Source organism: Rhinatrema bivittatum, chromosome 17 (genome assembly GCF_901001135.1).
Source record: "Rhinatrema bivittatum chromosome 17, aRhiBiv1.1, whole genome shotgun sequence".
NCBI lineage: Eukaryota > Metazoa > Chordata > Amphibia > Gymnophiona > Rhinatrematidae > Rhinatrema > Rhinatrema bivittatum.
Genome location: NC_042631.1, coordinates 46,901,455 through 46,921,130, shown reverse-complemented (window position 1 = coordinate 46,921,130; position 19,676 = coordinate 46,901,455). Strand labels below are relative to the sequence as shown.

Sequence of the window (19,676 nt, the reverse complement as noted above, 5' to 3'; positions counted from 1 at the left end):
CAATTAGATGTAAGGATTTCAGAGAGCAAATGGGATCTGGATTGTCCAGACATAGCTCTTGCTCCGTTAACTTTGCTGGTGTAAGTGCCCTTGTAATTGGTGGAGGTAGGGGTGTCATATCCCATCCTGACCCTATTAATACTCTCAATATACTAGCAAACAATTGCATGGGAAGCTCTGCAGCATAATGCTTCGATGATGGAACTGCTTCAATAATCAAAGGTGTTGAAGATCGATATGCCGGGGCTGATACATCAAGATCGTCGGACGTATGTGTCAATGCTGCTGGAAACGTATGTACCTTGGCTTTGTGCATCAACAGCACTATCAGCAATGATGTGCCATGCATCAACAGTGCCAATGCCATGAGTCAATGTTGCCAATGCACCCAAAACATGGAGCTTCTTCAGTGCCGGCTGCGCCAATGGCTCCATGGAGTGGTGCCTCTTTTTCTTCAATGCATGACAGCACTGAGTATTTGACCACATCTAGATGGTTTGTGTAGGGACATAATAGCCCCCACCAGAAAGTGAAACACTGAGCTCTGATATATAGTCTAGCATTTCTTGAGACAAAGAAATCTAAACTGCATATGTCTGTGTACTACATAGTATATATTCTCGTTCCCAGGCCCTATTCTTCGGAACAGAAAAAAGATGCAAGAAGCAGATTTGCTCCCCTGCGCAGCCTGCCCTCATCCTCATTGGAGAATTCTTTGAACCTTACACAACCTCTTTTGGGGACCACACTACAGGTTGTGTTTCTTATCTATTGGGGGAAAGATAAGGGACGTGAACCTATGATTTATTATGTTGTTGTATTATATTCTCTGATATCTCTCTATCTCTATCTGTTTGCTGTCCTGAATATAAGCATGTTGCTAGCAATAGTTTTCTTTTTATTCTTATATGCGCAAGTGCTATAGTCTCTGATGTATTGCCAGTGTCACTTATTATATTTTTGTCAGAACACTTTTGTATTACATTTCTGTTTTATAAAGTAAATTTTTCTACTGATCTCCTGTGCCCATATCGCCTTCTCCACATGATTTACGATCAGTTATACAGCCATTACACCTATTCCAATGACAGGGGAGATATTTGGAGGAGTTCCTGCTCAACTCCATTCCCGGAGAGGCAGACGAAGGCTGCATTTCAGGAAGAAGAACGATTGCAACTTCTGAGAGACTTACACAGTTCCTCCATTTTTCAGGCTCTTGATCTTTGGGTACATTGGGACATCCATCCACAGTCATGTGGTTTGCCTGGTCATGGTTCAGAACTAGGCACTGGTAGCACTAGTCATGTCCATCAATAATGGACATTCTCCTACCACAAATGCAGTTTTTTAATCCATTCACTATGGCTTTCTTCTTTCCGGACATACGGGCCGATACAGTAAAAAATGTGGGAGAGCGGGTGAGCGCCCGCTCTCCCAGCATGCGCACAGGACACTCCTGTGCGCGCGATACAGTAAATACATTTATTTAAATTAGGCTCGGCAGTAAAAAGAGGCGCTAGGGACACTAGCGCGTCCCTAGCACCTCTTTTCGGACAGTGGTGGCTGTCAGCGGGTTTGACAGCCGACGCTCAATTTTGCCGGTGTCGGTTCTCGAGCCCGCTGACAGCCATGGGTTCGGAAACCGGACGCCGGCAAAATTGAGCATCCGGTTTTCAACCCGCAAGCTGCGGGCCTATTTCAATTTTTTTTTTTTTTTTTTTTTTTTTTAAAACTTTTGGGACCTCCGACTTAATATCGCCATGATATTAAGTCGGAGGGTGCACAGAAAAGCAGATTTTACTGCTTTTCTGTGCTCTTTCCCGGTGCCCGGAGAAATTAGCGCCTACTTTTGGGTAGACGCTAATTTCTGAAAGTAAAATGTGCGGCTTGGCTGCATTGCATGTTGCATTTGCATGTTGCGGGCGCTATTAGGTTCGGGGGGGTTGGACGCGCATTTTGGACACGCTATTACCCCTTACTGAATAAGGGGTAAAGCTAGCACGTCAAAAACGTGCATCCAAATTTACTGTATCGGCCTGATTGTGAGGAAAATTTTCTTTTTTTTTTTTTTTTTTTTTAAAGAGAATAGCAGTAAAAATTGCTGTTTGGGAGCTGCTGAAGCAGCAAGACAAATTTTAGAAAAAAGTTATAAAGTTTTGACAAAAAAAGGGCAAAATTATAAACATAAAAATGTGATGGCAGAAAAAGACTGTATGGCCTATCTAGTCTCCCTATCCTATTTAGAGCGACAGAAGTATACATCTATTCTCAGATGAAAAAAGACTGTGGGGGCTCACAAGACAACGCCCATATGGGAATTCCTGGGCATGCTCAGTAAAACAAAAGGTCTACTAGCTAGGAGAGAGAGGTCTGTTTCATGCTGCAGGATGATGTTAACTACATGCCATGGCTAATTCTACCCTGCTTGTCGAGGAAGAACATATACATCCTCTTTATGTCACCAAGATAAGACGTACAGTGACTCTGCATCACCACATTAACATGTACATCCTCTTTATGTCACCAGCAAAATATGTACATCCAGTCTTAATCACCAGGCTAAAATATATATCCACGCTACATCACCAGGGAAATAAGGAATCTCCTCTGTGTAACTAGGGAAATATCTACATTTTTGTTATGTATTAGCCTCTTACTAATTTCCACTGTTTCCTTGAGTTTCACACAAGGAGGTGCAAGCATGTTCTAATTTTTCTTACTTGTGAATAGCAGTTTGTGTCTCCATCTTTCATAACAGAACTTGTGACACAGATGTGTGCCCAACAACATGAAGCCCTGCAGTGCCAGCACTATACTACCTCAGCAGCGTGGCTCCCAGGCCCTTGTACAGCCCTGCCACACCCTTGGTCCGTAGCAGATCCCGGGTGATCTGAGTCGCCGTGGGGCGTGAAGGTGCTGCAGAGCTTGCCACCGTGCTGGGCCCAGAGCTGGCAGGCGTATTCACCAGAGGCTGCGATGGCATCAGATTCTTCTGAGCAGCTGTAAGAAATGGGAAATTGAGACAGAAGCAATCAATCTCTGGGGCTATGTTTTCCCTAAGCAATTTTCTGCATAAGTCTGCCTTGAAAAAGTGCTTACACAACTTTGGGTACCTTTCCATAGGCCATTATTCCAGCAAAACCCCTCCGATAAAAACTACCCACGGGGTTTGCCAAAATGCGGGTAGTTTGATTATCTACCTCATAATAACCTTACACATTGCAGCATCTATTTAGAGATAAAACACACTTGGCTCCTGTCTAGTGGTGCTCTATCTGTCGGTGCTGTTTCACCAGTGGCCACGAGGGGGCGCAGAGCGGGTTACAAAGCCGCACGGCAAGGGGAAACAGAAGCATGGGCAGCCGAAAGAAAGAAGACACCAGCAACGTCAAGAGCAGGAAGGAGGAAAGGGGAAGAGTTGGGTCACATCGGGCCAGGGGGGAGGGAGGAGAGAGGGAAAGAGCGCTGGAGTCAGACTAGGAGGGGAAGAGGGGGCCAGGAAGAGAGCTAGGATTAGCCTAGGAAGAGAGTGTGCTGGGAAGGGTTGAACTTAAGACACATACAGGGGCAGCCGTCAAAACTGTGTACTTTGCTGCAAAGTCTGTGAATTCTGCTACACACGCACTTAGCCTCAATTTTCAAAGAGAAAGTATGAGTGTATTTTTCTTTTGAAAATTTCCAAAGGAAAAAGTGTCCACAGAGATTTGCACTTTCCTTTTTCCACCCAAAGCAAGGCACATAGTTTTGAAAATTCAAAACTGCATGCATTGCTGCCTCACCCAGCTTAACCTCACCCTGGGAATGGCTCCCAGAAAATGTGGATAATGTACACACCTTGTGGCTGGGCAGTTTTCAGAAGGCTTTTGACATTTTCCCGCATGCTATCCTCACACATTGACACATTCAGTGATATCTCGCATAGGGCTGGCTTTTAGGGCCTTTGTACAGGGTGCCACCCACTAGGGGTGCCTCACAGTGCTCTTGATGAAACAGCACCTTCTCTCCTCCCAATACACCGGCCGATCCAGTAAAGCCGCGTGGAAAACAGGCGCTCCGTGCCCGCTCTCCTAACGCTCACCCAGCCACCTCTCCTGGGCACGCAACAGAATATTTAAATGAGGGGTCGCGCTGCCAAGGAGGCGCTAGGGACAAATGTGCGCCCAGGAGAGATGGCTGTCAGGGGTTAGGAAAACAGACGCTCAGTTTTATGAATGTCCCTTTTCCTAATCTGCGCACAGCCATGGGTTAGGAAAATGGACGCTCGTTAGTTCAGTGTTCCTTTTCCTAACCTCACTGCCGGCACAATTTTTTTTTTTTAACCTTTTGGTTCCTCCGATTTAATATCGCTACAATATTAAGCTGGAAGATACACTTTTTTGGGCGCACAGTTTTTTTTTTGGATCTGGGGCGAATAGCTAATAGCCTCATGAACGTGCATTTGCATGTGATGAGCGCTATTAGTTCCACGGAGGGGGGGGGGGTTGGATGCACATTTTAGATGCGCTAATCCCCTTATGGTATAAGGGGCTGTGGACGCGCATCCAAAACCTGCGACCAACCGCGGGTTAAACAGTGCACTCGGCTGAGCGCGCTGCACTGGATCGGCCTGACAGCATTTGGCACCTGGATCTGAAGCAGGGCTCTGCTGTTCCTGCCACTTCCCTCCCCTCCCCTCAGGGCCGGCCTGGGGGAGGTAATCCCCCCACTCTTAGCAGCACTGCTTCGGCTCCATGGACAGGATGCACACTGCTGGGAGGAGATGGGAACAATGTCACCAGGCTGGCACAGGGACAAGAAAGGCAGCCCATGTAGGGCCAGTGAGGTCAGGGAGGGAAGCCACCACACTGCCTGCACTAACTTCCCTTCATGACATCTTTGGAGGCAGGGAGGACTCCCTGATCACTGGGAGCCCTATGGGATCTTGGGCGGGGACCACGGGTCACAAGTGGAACAGAAGGTTAAAGGCTGGCTTGGTTTGGGGGCTAGCCCGAAATGCTGAGGTTCTGCCACAGTCCAACCTCGAGGTGGCTTGTAGGACCCACAGGGGCAGATCCCCGATGACGACCGGCCCAGGGATTCGCCACCCTGGCCGGCCCAGGAGATACCACGTGGGCTGCCGAGCGCGGCTCTGTCACGGCCACGCTCGGCAGACCACGTGACCAGAGCGACCGGCCCACCGGGGGATGCCCGATCCCCCGATAGGTCAATCCGTCCCTGAGGCCCCAAGAAAAGCTTTTGTACCACCCCTGCAGCTGGAAGCCCAGTGCTTTATTTCTTTATCTAATTTGATACAATGCCATCAAAGTGTTTTACAATATCAAAAAAATTACACAGAACAACATGAACATTAAAAATAACGTAAGACAAAAGTTAAAAAGACCTAAAAAAATTTAAACCATAAAACTTGTAAAAAAAATATTTTTTAAATTAAAAACAGACGTAGTAACTATTCAAAACAGAACAGAAAAACTAAACAAGTAAGAACAGAAGATGGGGCACGGAAGATGAGGGAGGCGAGGAGAAAGGACAGGGGTTTGGAAAGTGAGGGAAGCGGATGGGAAAGAAGGAAGGTGGAGCAGGGGAAGGGGGAGGATGGGAGCGTAGGGGAGAAGGTGTGAAAGGGGAAGGGAGGGTGGGGAAAGGAACAGAAGGGGGAAGGTGAGGGGGAGGATGAACGGTGAGAAGGTGAGGGGGGAGGGGATGACGGGAGGTAAAGAGTGGGTTGGACGCTGTGCGCAGTGCTGCACGTGAAGTCAGTATTTTTCACAGTTTTAGTTTTTGCACAGCGCGCCAGGGAGCTGAAAGCCGGCCCTGATCCTGCAGATGTGCCCGGGGACATTTACCCAGGTAAGCCCAGCCCTTACCCAGCAGAAAGTATGGACCGGGATCCACAGCGAGCGTATGTTTAGCAGGCTAAAAGGTGTGCGTGGGGGGGCCCGGGGTGTGGTTACCACACGTGTAGATGATATTTCCCAAGCCTCACGCAACATTGTCAAGGGAAAACGCAGGCCCAAATCTCTGCCGGTACTTTTCAAATGGAAAGTCTGAGAACTGGTAAAAGTACCCACGGACCGCAACACTTCCTGCCCCCTGTGGCGGTAATTTCATAACACTGTGCATAGGTGACCTGTTAGATACGCAAATAAGTTACACCAGTTTTCAAAATGGACTTGCGCACATGAGCTGGCTTTGAAAATGATCAGGACAAATCTGGCTGTGCACGGTTCCACCTCCTCTTTCCTGCGTGTAGGTTGTCCAAGAGAATATACACGCATGAGCCTTAAAATGAAAAAGTCTGCACCTAGGTGGCGACCCCTCCCCGTGCGCCTCCCCCATACACATGAAAAGTACACACATACAATGTGTGCGCGTGTGCAGAATTCACACCATGTTCTAAAAGGCCTTTTCGACAGGCAAAACTCTACTTCACCCCAGGAGTCCCTTTGAAAATGATCCTATCAGGGGTGGCCAACTCCAGTCCTCAAGAGCCACAGCCAGGCCTGATTTTCAGGATATCCACAATGCATAAGCAAGAGATAGCGTTGCATACAATGAAGACAATGCTAGTGCATGCAAATCTCATAACCTGTATATTTTTATAGAAGAATTAGTGAGTGATGCTATTAAATCATTTTAATATTATTTTTACCGGGTGACTGAAACTGGCCAGGGGTTTCTTTATAGCCAATTTAAAATTCTTTGATGCACTCAGTGTCAGACCACTCTATGCAAGGTCTAGGACATACTCTACATCTTGGTAATTTAGGTAAAATGTGAAATTTGTCTTGGAAATTATTTGATTCGAGTCTGCTGATAGAAGCACATTCTCCGTTATGTGACCCATCTCTCAAGAGGTGGCTTGGAAACTTCTTTCAGAAATATATATATATATATATATATATATATATATATACATACATACATACACAGAGTTTTCCATTAAAGTTATTCAGTAAGCCAGTGAGCAGATAAATTGTCCAGATAGTTACCTACATACTTCAGCCAAATATTCAGTGGCACTTATATGCTTAAAAGTGCCACCGAATATGCTCAGCTAAAGTTAAACAGGCAATTTTGCCACTTATCAGCTTACTGAGTATTCGCAGCCAAGCCGCACATTTTACTTTCAGAAATTAGTGCCTACCCAAAGGTAGGCGCTAATTTCTTCAGGCACCGGGAAAGTGCACAGAAAAGCAGTAAAGACCCTCTGACTTAATATCATGGCGATATTAAGTCGGAGACCCCAAAAGTTACAAAAAGTTTAAAAAAAAAAAATTTGAAGTCGGCCCTCGGTTCACGGGTTGAAAACCGGACGCTCAATTTTGCCGGCGTCCGGTTTCCGAACCCGTGGCTGTCAGCGGGCTCGAGAACCGACGCCAGCAAAATTGAGCGTCAGCTGTCAAACCCGCTGACAGCCACCGCTCCGGGCCAATAAGAGGCGCTAGGGACGCGCTAGTGACCCTAGTGCCTCTTTTTACTTCTTTTTACCGCCGGGCCTCATTTGAATACTGAATCGCGCAGACAGGAGAGTGGCCTGTGCGCCCGCTCTCCCGCAGACTTTACTGTATCGGCCCGAAAGTTTGCTGCCTGAAGAGGCCGCCCCACCCTGCCTCATTATAGAACCACCCCCTACCCCTTTCACCTGCATCCCATGACCCCTCCTTTCAGGCTCCTTTCCAGTGCAAGTTTTTAAATGTCTCCATCATATCTCCCCTATCTTGATCTCTTGATGTACAGTTATATTTTTTTTTAACAGGATTGTACTGGGGGGGGGTCATCATGATTGCTGAGTTTATTTATCAAAATCTTGGATGGGGGAGTTCAAGGCTGAAAGTTCATATAAAATGTAGAGTTATGCATTTAGGACAGGGAAAGGTACAATATTGGAGGTGAAATTTTTCTAAGCACAAGGGAAGAGTGGGATATAGGGATGATTACATCTGATGATCTTTAGGTGGCCAAACAGGTGGATAAAGCAACAGCAGAAGCCAGAAAGATGTTTGGCTCATAGGGAGAGGAGTGGTCAGCAGAGAAAGGGAGGTGATATTGCCCCTGCATAAGACCCTGGTGAGACCTCACTTGGAATACTGCGTACAATTCTGGAGACCGCACCTTCAGAAGGCTATAAACAGCATGGAGTCGGTCCAGAGGGCGGCTACTGAAATGGTTCTAAAGCATATGGGGATAGACTTAAAGATCTAAACATGTAGACCCTAGAGCAGTGGTTCTCAACCTTTTTTCTATTGGGACACACCTGGCAGATAATGCTTACATCTCCAAAAATTAATATCAACTGTGTTCCCAGTAAATAACAAACATTCATTTGACGCAATTTTTAAAAGTGATATTTGACCGTCTTAATAAGCATCATCATATAGTACTGTTGACTTTAGTACTCTGCCTTATTTATAATCATAGGTCAATCCCAAGTTTTTGGGGTTTTTTTACTTTTTATGTTGCTCAAGTGAAAAGTCCTTCACCACTGAAATAACGATATTTTGGCTTAATTATTCCATATGTGCATACAGCATATTTTTAACTTATCCAGGCTTTGTAGAAATCACTTTCTTGCCCTTGTTTGCCTGGTCACATTACCAATGCTTACAGGCGTGACGCACTGAACGCTTGACCATCATGGGGCTAAATGTAAACACATACTCTGCATCCACACGAATCCCCCCAACCCCCCCCCCCAAAACAATGCAGAACTAGGATATTTCAAATACAACTCAATATATAATAAAGATATTCTGATTCTGGTGCTATCTCAGTAATAGAAACACAAACTCCCTTACTACCACGCTCGTCGTAAAATAAAAAATTTGAAAAAAACCCCAAAACTCAGCACCTGTGTAGCAAATCTTCCATACGATTGCACCACTAATTCCAAGAACTCAAACAGCAATAGCCCTTCCTAGGAAAAGGCAGCAGGGCAGCAGCAATGCATGTCCTATTGAGAATGAGAAAATGCAACAAAGAAGATTGATACAAATCCCTGCCTACTAGTAAAATACCTCACCTCACTCACACATACAGATCCAGACTTTGCCAAATACAAAATAAAAGACCACAAATTACAAATGTGGAGACAAAAACTGGAATGGAAACCTCAAAAAGCCACTCTGCATGTAGTGCAAAACTGGAGAGCTAGAAACAGAAATACATAAACAAAGTACAAAGCCAGAAAACATGCACATTCCCAAAGCTGACATATTGCACCCTGTTACTCCCCTTCCATGCCTCCATCATCCTTCACGTTTTCCAATTACTCCCTTTCAATTATCCGCTCACACTCCTATCTATGCCCAGCATTCCTGACTTCTCACATCCTCTTCCCTGTGCTCCCTCTCTCCCCTGCTTGACTCTCCATATCCCTTCATCTCATCTCCCTCCCTGCTCAGCTACCCTGACCCCCTGACCCTGACTTCCCTGCTCAGCAGCCCCCACACTCCCCCTCCATTCCACCTTCATCTTCCCAGCATCCCCACTCTCTACAGGGTGAAGAGATCAGCAGCAGCATCACTCCCAGACTCAGCAGGGGAAGTTTGCATCCTATCAGGCCCAGAACAGCAGGAGCTGGCAATGTCTCGTTCTGATCTGTGTAAAGGAGGAAACAGCCTCCCACTGTGTCAGAAAGAAGGAAGTGAGAAAGCCTCCCATCAGGCCCAATGTAAGAGAAGTCAACTAACTCCTACCCGGGCTGATAGAAGCAGCCATCTGCTGGCCCTGTGACACAATTTCCAGGACCTCATGATGCACCAGTGTGACCCGGCCCACCTGTTGAGAACCACTGCCCTAGAGGAGAGGCGAGATAGGGGAGAAATGATAGAGACATTCAAATATCTTAAAGGTTTCCATGCCTTTTTCAATGGAAAGGAGGCTGTAGAGTGAGGGGTCATGAGATGAGGGTGAAAGGGGGTAGACTCAGGAGTAATCAAGAAACATGGGATACATAGAGGGGATCTCTAAGGAAGTGATGAGAATTATAATACTCAATTAATTGAACAGATGGGCAGACCGGACAGGCCATATGGTCTTTTTCTGCCGTCATGTTTCCATGTGGTTGTCCCTCATTTGTGCCATCTACTGGCAGGAAGACAGAAAAAAAGATCTAGCAACGTAAAAGGTTTTACCTCATATTTTGCAGTGCAATGGCAGGAAATTTGCACCCTGTCCAAAAACTGATTCCTTATCATGGCATGTAGTAAAATACACATATATTTGCTGAACTTCAGAGAGGATTATGGGTAACAAAACGGCCAATTTTGTCCAATTTCAAGCATTCTTTTTAAAATCTGTGCTCACAGTCCTATAAATTCCACCTGCATGAGAATCCCTGGATTAAGAGGAAGGTTTGCAATCGCCATGACAGAGCACAAGGTTCCAGCTTTACTCTAGAAAGCTGATAATGAAAAAAAATCTCAGGTGGAATTTCATCCGCAAGTTCCCAGGTATATTCTAGTGCCTTTGGCCAGCCAATCATAATGCTTGGGTTCTACTGGAATATTATGTTTAGCTCTCTCCTCACTCCTTCATTGACAGCTACTCCTCCTCCTCGGACCAAATCTCCATTTACAACCCTCCTCCTTTCCCAGGCCAGTCCCCTACATCAGATCTCTTGCAGCAATTCAGAGGAGGCTGCGGGAGCCGGTCCTGTATCTGTTAGAAGTGGCAAGTCTGGATAGGAGTGAGTGTGAGGCCTGAGCCGGCGTGCACTTACAGGGCTTACACTCGTTCCTAATCAGACCTCCTGAGGTCAGGCCCCACACCAGCCCCAGGCCCCATAAAGCATCACTGGCCCTACCACCCTCTCGGCGGGCCTCGATGGCTGTCTGCTGCAGGGTGGCCTGATTGCTGCAGTGGGGAACGGGGTCAGCGCATCACGGAAGCGAGAGAAAAGGAGCTGCTTGCTGTAAAGTTGAGGGGGCTGCGCACTTGTCTTTGTGGGTGTGGGGGCGTGGATGCTGATCAGTGTGAGAGCGGCAAGAGGCTGCTGTCTGCAGGGTGAGAGCTGATCACCTGGTACTGCTGGGCCTGTTTCCCCAGTGCTGGTGCCACACTTCCTCTGCTCTTCCCCAACGTCCCCTGATTCAGAGCAGGGAGGACAAACATCACTCCTTTATTAAAAGTGAAAGTTTGCAAAATGTTGTGTGTTTTCTCCTTGCAGAGTTTATGCAGTCTTGCTGGTTGTCTGGGAGGAGGTGAGGTGTGGGGATTACTGTACCTAGGCGGCCCGCATCCTGCAGCTGGATCTTCAGCATTTCCATGGGTGTGGTGACAATAACCTGGCAGGTCCCTGCCCCGCAGCCTGCCAACATCTCCTTCAGCAAGGTCAGCTTCTTCCTGCCAAAAGAAAGCAGAGTCAGAGCCATGCAGACACAGTGTGGACCACGGGGACAGCGTATGAAATATGGGGATTCAGTGTGGGCCAGGTAGATGTAGTGGGAGACACACAGACACAGTCTGAGTCACAGGGACACGCTGTTAGCGACAGAGGGAAACCCCAGTTGTAGTTAGCCTTTGGGAGCTAATGCAAGACCTGAGGAGGATTGCAATATCCCACCACCCCTTGCCTGAAACAAGTTATTTTGTAGTCATCCCATCTATCTCACTCTCTCTACCCACCCTCCGGCATCCAATCATGGACCCCCTGCCCTAGCTACTCCCCCTTTGCCAGCATCCAACTGCAGCCCCCTACAGCCCTAACAGGTCCTCCACTCCTGGTCTTACCCCCATCCGAATTGCCCCTCCAATATTCAATGGAGGGAGGGGGGCAGGAAAGTCATCCTCCTCTTTTCCCACCAGTGGCAAAATTCAAAATGGAACTGGCTGACCTTACATGGTCTTTTGCAGGAGATAACGCCCATGGTAACATAGGCTGATAATTCATGTCTAGTACATTGGTTCCTTGGTGAGAAAAAGGAGGAGATGCTTCAGTCTTCCACTGGCGTTACAAGGTCAAGGTACAGCCTGTAAGGGGGCCCAGAGGGCCCTTGAAGTACAAGAACCAGTTGGAGCTGGTGGGGGGTGCAGGGCCTGTGAGCATTCACTGACTCGGGGCCCGCGTACTCTGACCGCTGCTCCTCCCCCCTCTGCCAAGCCCAGGACTGACCCCAACAGCTTTTCCTGCCTCAAGAACCTGAAAGTGGCATGAAGGGAACAGGGGCAAGATCCCAGGCACAGCTGTATCCGGTAACATGGTGGGAGCCTTTCTATAAATCTGTTAGGGGTGGGGCTGTAAGGAGAGGAATGGGAGGGGGTGGAGCAGACAGGATATGCCAAATAAGATTAAGGGAGCAAGAGGTGTTGACAGGTTACTGACAGCCCTGATGTATGGAGACAGAGAATGATCCCAGACAAAGAGTAGGGAAGAGGCTGGAAACCACAGGCTAGTGAGTCTGACCTCAGAGTTAGGAAAAGTAATGGAATACGTTGAGTCCAGCAGATTTAGGGATCCCTGCAGCAGGAGAGGTTGTATCAAAAATGCAGAGTGAATTCTTTAACTGATCATAGCTGATGACTTCGAGGTGGCCAGACAGTGCGCCAATGCTGAGGCAAGTCTGTGGGGTGTTCAGGAACACAGGGAGAGGTATAACACGCAGACGAAGGGAAGGGTCTCCGGCACCCGGGGGCCAATGCATTGGTGTTGCCTGCCCTGCACCCCCTCCCCCCCACCATCCTCCTTGTAGAAATGCTCCTGGTCACAGAAAGTCAGACTAATACAAACCCCAGAAAAGAAAACTTCCCTGGGTGGTACTGCAAGCAAACAAAAACAGCCTCTGATAAAGAATAAGCTCCAGAGTCAAGGACTGCAGTGTAAAATTTCTAAATCCTTCTAAAATTTCCAAGTTTTTCATTTCTGACCATCAGCGGGAAAAAAAGGAAAAACCATTCCAAATTTGTTCATTTTTCCAGACCTGCACACATCACTGCCTGTCCCCTCACCAAATACAGAATAACTGACCACAAATTAGAAAGAGAAACGTGGAAACAAGAGCTGGGCTGGAAACCCCAAAAAGCCAGACTCTGCCTGCAGGATAACACCTACCCTTCCAGTGCCCAGCTGCGTCTCTCCCACCCTTCCAGTGCCCAGCAACCTCACTCTCCTGCCCTTCCAGTCCCCAGCAGCCACCCCCTCCTACCCTTCCAATCCTTAACAGCCTCACTCTCCTACACTTCCAGTCCCCAGCTGCCTCACTCTCCTACCCTTCCTCCAGCCTCACTCTCTGCCCTTCCCTGCCCAGCAGCCTCACTCTCCTGCCCTTCCAGTGCCCAGCAGCCTCACTCTCCTGCCCTTCCAGTGCCCAGCAGCCTCACTCTCCTACCCTTCCAGTCCCCAGCAGCCTCACTCTCCTACCCTTCCAGTGCCCAGCAGCCTCACCCTCCTACCCTTCCAGTGCCCAGCAGCCTCACTCACCTACCCTTCCAGTCCCCAGCAGCCTCACTCTCCTACCCTTCCAGTGCCCAGCAGCGTCACTCTCCTGCCCTTCCAGTGCCCAGCAGCCTCACTCTCCTGCCCTTCCAGTCCCCAGCAGCCTCCCCCTCCTACCCTTCCAATCCTCAGCAGCCTCACTCTCCTACCCTTCCAGTGCCCAGCAGCCTCACTCTTCTGCCCTTCCAGTCCCCAGCAGCCTCACCCTCCTACCCTTCCAGTGCGCAGCAACCTCACTCTCCTGCCCTTCCAGTGCCCAGCTGCCTCTCTCCCACCCTTCCAGTGCCCAGCTGCCTCTCTCCCACCCTTCCAGTCCCCAGCAGCCTCCCCCTCCTACCCTTCCAATCCTCAGCAGCCACCCCCTCCTACCCTTCCAATCCTTAACAGCCTCACTCTCCTACACTTCCAGTCCCCAGCTGCCTCACTCTCCTGCCCTTCCAGTCCCCAGCTGCCTCAGTCTCCTGCCCTTCCAGTCCCCAGCTGCCTCACTCTCCTACCCTTCCAGTCCCCAGCTGCCTCACTCTCCTACCCTTCCAGTCCCCAGCAGCCTCACTCTCCTGCCCTTCCAGTCCCCAGCTGCCTCACTCTCCTACCCTTCCAGTCCCCAGCAGCCTCACTCTCCTACCCTTCCAGTGCCCAGCAGCCTCACTCTCCTACCCTTCCAGTCCCCAGCAGCCTCACCCTCCTACCCTTCCAGTCCCCAGCAGCCTCACTCTCCTACCCTTCCAGTCCCCAGCAGCCTCACTCTCCTGCCCTACCAGTCCCCAGCTGCCTCACTCTCCTACCCTTCCAGTCCCCAGCAGCCTCAGTCTCCTGCCCTTCCAGTCCCCAGCTGCCTCACTCTCCTACCCTTCCAGTCCCCAGCAGCCTCACTCTCCTACCCTTCCAGTCCCCAGCAGCCTCACTCTCCTACCCTTCCAGTGCCCAGCAGCCTCACTCTCCTGCCCTTCCAGTGCCCAGCAGCCTCACCTTCCTACCCTTCCAGTGCCCAGCAGCCTCAATCTCCTACCCTTCCAGTGCCCAGCAGCCTCACTCTCCTACCCTTCCAGTCCCCAGCAGCCTCCCCCTCCTACCCTTCCAGTGCCCAGCAGCCTCTCTCCCTTACCCTTCCAGTCCCCAGCCGACTCACTCTCCTGCCCTTCCAGTCCCCAGGAGCCTCACTCTCCTGCTCTTCCAGTGCCCAGCAGACTCACTCTCCTGCCCTTCCAGTGCCCAGCAGCCTTGCTCCCCAGTCCCTCTCCCCTCCCAGCCAAATATGCAGTAAAATAATGTGCAAACCTAAACATCACCACTCATCATAAAATAAAATTAAGAAATATAAATCAATCATAATAGTAAATCATACTAGTAAAAAAAGTATTTCAAAACAGTTGACAAACAGAGGATCTAATAAATAAGAACAAAAAGGATATAAAAAATCTTTAAACATTTCCAAAAAAATCAGTAAAATATTTCAATATAATAAAATTAATAAGGATAAAATATGTCCCACTTTTCATACCTGGAAACATTTGATTTCCAGTCACCTTGAGATTGTCATGGATTAGGAGTGGGGTGCACAAATTTTCTCCTCTCTTTCTTAAATATAATCACACACAAGCTCACACACACATACGCTCCCTCTCTCACACACACCAAGGCATCTTCAGCTCTTCTTTGGTTGGGATCTGCCAGCAGCCCCAGGCCATCCTACTCATTTTGGCTGCGGGCAGGCTGGGATCCACCTGCAGACCCATTCTCACACACTCACACACACACAATCCAGACACACAAACAACCCAGGCAGGCTCCTATTCTTTCTCACACACATACAACCTGGGAAAGTTCCCATTCACACCCACATTTCCTAGGCAAGCTCCCATTCACACACTGCCACCCACCTAAATCCCAGGCAGATTCCCATTCTCATCCATCCAAATCCTATGTAGACTTCCATTCACATCCACCCAAATCCTAGATAGGCTCCCATTTTCACTCAACCAATTCCCTGGCAGACTCCTATTAATAGACCTACCCAACCCAAGCAGGCTCCCATTCAAATACACACACCCCCATCCCAGGCAGGCTCCCATTCTTACACACATCCATCTTAGGCAGGCTTCCATTCACATACATACCCCTATCCCAGGCAAGTTCACTGGGAAGGCCTGTGCAGCCGCTGGCGGACCTGTTCCTACCGGACGCAAAAGAAGCTGAAGGCCAATGCAGCTGCTGGTGGACCCCATCCCACCAATGGCAGAAGAAGGAGGCCCGCATGTCACATCCCAATTCCGAAGCCCATCCTGCATCTCCTCCGTGAATATTACCGCAGGGCTGGCACACTGGAGGAGCTGCAGGATGGGCTTCCTCTTCTGTGCTGGGATGTGATGTCCGGGCCTCCTGCTTCTTCTGTCAATGGTAGAATGGGATCCACCAGTGACTACAGAGGCCTTAAGCTTCTTCTGCCACCGGTGGGATTGAAACCACCAATGGCAGCATAGACCTCCTGCTTCTTCTGCCACTGCTGGGATGGGGTCTACCATCGGCTGCACGAGCCTCCTGCTTCTTTCACCGCTGGTGGGGTCGGGTCTGACAGCAGCTGCATGGGCCTCTCCCTACTCCCGATACCACCGCCCCCTCCCAGGTGTGCCGCCCTATGCAATTGCATGGTTTGCACACTCGGTGGGGTCCAGGCCTGGGGCCTCCGTTACTTTGGCTGCCAGGCAGAATGGGATCCCCTGGCAGCTGCAGGTTATTCATTCAGCTGGTAATTAAAGGTCCTCAGACACCCCCTACAGCCTAGCACCCCCTACGCCACTGCTTAGTACTAATCATTTCTGACACTTCCTCTGGGAGGCTGTATCACAGAAGGGACATACAGTAGAAGCAATTTAGAGAAGAGTTACCAAAATGTTTGCCAAATCTTCAGCAAAAGTCCTATGGAATGAAAGATCCTAAAGCAGTGATACTGAAGCTGGTCCTTAGGCCTCGCTCTGCAATGAATCGGGTTTTCAGGACATCCTTAGCAGGTGATTTTAAAAGCATTGCTCGTACAAAAATGTCCACATACACATGGTCATGCACAAGCAACACAAATTTTAAAAAGCCGCAAATTCTGCGTGTATTTACCCATGAAAAATAAGGGGACGAAAAAGGGACAGGATATGGGCATTCTAGGGAAGGGCCAACATTTACGAGTGTAGCTGTATTTTAAAACTGAAATCCGCAGCGTATGTATGCTAGATATCTGCATAACTTTACTACTGCTCTTCATGAGGAGAAACTCTGTAGAACTCGAGTTTTAGGGCTCATAGGACAGGGTGAGGGGTCCGGGTCAACTGGCGGGGGTGTAGGTTGACGAACTAGAGAGGTCTGAAAGACCTCAATATTAACTGGACTAACTGGAAAACTGGGAATGTCCCTCACACAGCATGCTTTGAAATCCGTATACATACACCTACACACGTAAAAGCCGACAAAGTCGTATGGAAGACACGTGCGCTAGCTTTGCTCAAGTAAACTCTTAAATTTAGGAGCATACTTACACATGGTTGGTGTATTTTAAAACATGTGTACATGTGTGCACGATTTAAAATTCCAGTGTACCTTTGCTCGTATGTCAGTTTATGCATGTATGAGCGCACCTGCACGCCTTTTCAAATGATCATCCCGATGAATATTCGTGATTTATATTTGCGTACACTGGAGGCAGTGCATGCAAATCTATCACATGCATATTCATTAGAGATATCCTGAAATCCTAAGTGAGGGTCCTCTGAGGATTAGTTTAAGCACCACTGCCCTAGAGGAGAGGAGAGACAGAGGATGAAAGAATAAATAACGCATGTGTAGACATTTTTCTGTGAAAAGGGGAACTACTGGAATAGCAGCTAAAGAAAAAGGAAAGGACTGAACAAATCTCAGTATTGAGGGAGTTCGTTTTGAAGCTGCAGCTGATGAGATTGGCTAAAAAAGTTGAGTCTGTCTAACTTGCTGGGAAAGGTACTCGATTGTGCCTTTTGATGTCTTTCTGCTAGGAAAGCTTGTTTGCCTGATTGGTTGTGTTTCCCAAGTTTATTTCTTTCTGTTCAAGCTGGGAGGTGGCCCGGAGACAGCTGGATGCTCCACTGGACAAGGCTGAGCTGAGGAGGAGGGTCAATAAGAAACTCCCTCCCACCATCTTAAAGGACCGATCACAGGGAGCTGGCCTGGTCCTCCTTAAGGATCAGCACTGCAAGGGATTCCAGCCCAGGGAAGTTCTCTTTAGCCAGGGGTTAAGTTGGCAAGGCAGAGAGAGCTTGGGAGAAGCCCGGGGAAGCAGAGAGAGCTATGGATTGCAAGGACCTCCCCTAACTAAAGGTTTGTGCATACCTGAAATAAGACGAGGCGTACTGTTTTGTTGTAGCACATGAAGTGAAGGCATGCTGCCGATTTGTTTGCGTTAAAGCCACTGTCAATAAAGCCACAGCCAGCATCTACCTGGTGTTTCCTCTGGCTGTTATCAAGCCATTTGCCGCTCAAGCTTCCATAAGTTCCTAGAACAAGACGTTATGATACAAAGGTAGACAGCAGTAGGCTCAGACATGTTAAGGAAGGTGGGATGGTGGGTGCAAGCGATAGTCTCCCAGTCAAAGTGGTAGAAGCAAAAGATTACCCAGCAGATCCTCAGTGCTAGAGATGCAAGGGCAAAGCTGGCGATCAGATAGGGTCTACAGTACTGCAGAAGACATGGAAAGCGGGCCGACTCGGTAAGACTGATGGTTTCTGCTATCAATTTCTGTTTTTATACAAAAGTCTACAGAGATAAAAGCACCGGGTTTCTAAAGATTTCTGCAAAAACAGAACTGTAATGTTTGTTATAAAGATTTTATAGCCCTATTTGATTTCTACTGAACAGTCCCTGATGAATCCCTATAGGGATCAGGGCCAAGCTGAGTGAACTGTCTTCATTTATCACTCATCCCACTGCATGTAGGGGAATGTAGTCCTTTTTAGAGTTATTAGGACTAGAAATTTCAGTCTCCAATGGAACATAAGTTAAAAATCAGGACTGGCTCAGCAGACCTTCCACCTCCCTCATATTAAACAAATCTTGCTTCTTGCTCACACCATGGTAAACACATTTTTAGAGGAAAAAGGTGTTAGTGGTTGTGATCACGTAGTTCTCTCTGGGGAAAAGGGCTGAGCCAGAGACTTAAGCCAATCATCAGTTTTGGGGTCAGGAGGAAATTGTGCTCTTTGCTGCAGAGGCACAGGGGATTTCACCCTGACCTGGAAATTAACAGGTTGGCTCTTGACGTTGAAAATCTGGGAGCCCCAGATTCTGTACCAAGCCTGATATGGCCAGTGCAGAAGCCGTGATGGTCACCTACACTGGAGAGGCTGAAAGGAGCAGGGATCTGCAGATCTGATCCAAATAGAATACAATCAGAGAGATGTCAGTCTGGTTTAAGGCTGCAAAAAATTATTGGATCTTGCCAACTTCACAGCAGAAACCTAAGAGATCTTTTGCTGCAGCTCTGGACAAAACCTGAAGAAGTTTAATGCAGAACCTTGCTAATCCATGCATGCAAATCCATGATGGACTTTACCCGCAACTGCAAATTCATCAAACTAGTTGCAAATCTCTTATAAAACCCACACTTCTCTGGCTGCTAGAGGAGACAACTCTATAAATCAGATCCCACTTCTCTTCTGCCATTGGATATCCAATTACTAAATTTATGTTAACGGCTCTGGAGAAGTCTTCTGACTGTTAATCAGGCCAAACTCAGCTAATCCCAGACTGCACATGTGCCAAAGGCTGTGATCACTTTCTAGGGAAGGATTATGCTATCAGGCTGCTAGGAAGATTATCACTAGCTAAATATAGACATTTCCTCTCTGTGATGTAATCCTATTTTATTCTCACACTCCTTAGAAAGAAATCAGCGCAATACAAGATTTCAACCAACCCTGCTTCCCAAATTCAGTCCTTGGAACCGTTAGCAAGCTCTGCTTCCAGGAGATTCCCCCACAAATATTCATAGACTACAGTATATTTGGTGGAAGAATCTTGCTAATTTAGCCTTATTTCCTCATCCTGGAAATCAGGCCTGGACAAGGATCCTGAGGACCAAGTATGGGATATAGTGTAGCTCACTGTTATTGAATATGTGCTCACATGGGAAAGGAGAGGGTGGGAACACCACACACACTGTCACACACAAAATGAGGGAAGACACAAAGCCTGCAAACACAACACAGGCAGGAGACCTGTTGCAGA

General features: G+C 48.2%; 1 protein-coding gene across 3 annotated transcripts in view; it reads right to left on the bottom strand.

Moving 5' to 3' along the window:
• Nucleotides 1-19,676, bottom strand: part of SLC25A22 (solute carrier family 25 member 22) — a 233,242-nt gene that overhangs the window by 62,054 nt on the left and 151,512 nt on the right. For all 3 annotated transcript variants that reach the window (XM_029582910.1, XM_029582914.1, XM_029582913.1), the window contains exons 6-7: nt 11,225-11,343; nt 2,820-3,000 (exon numbers count right to left, since the gene is read on the bottom strand). In XM_029582910.1, coding sequence (XP_029438770.1) covers nt 2,820-3,000; nt 11,225-11,343 — 300 coding nt within the window. The remainder of the gene's footprint in view (nt 1-2,819; nt 3,001-11,224; nt 11,344-19,676) is intronic.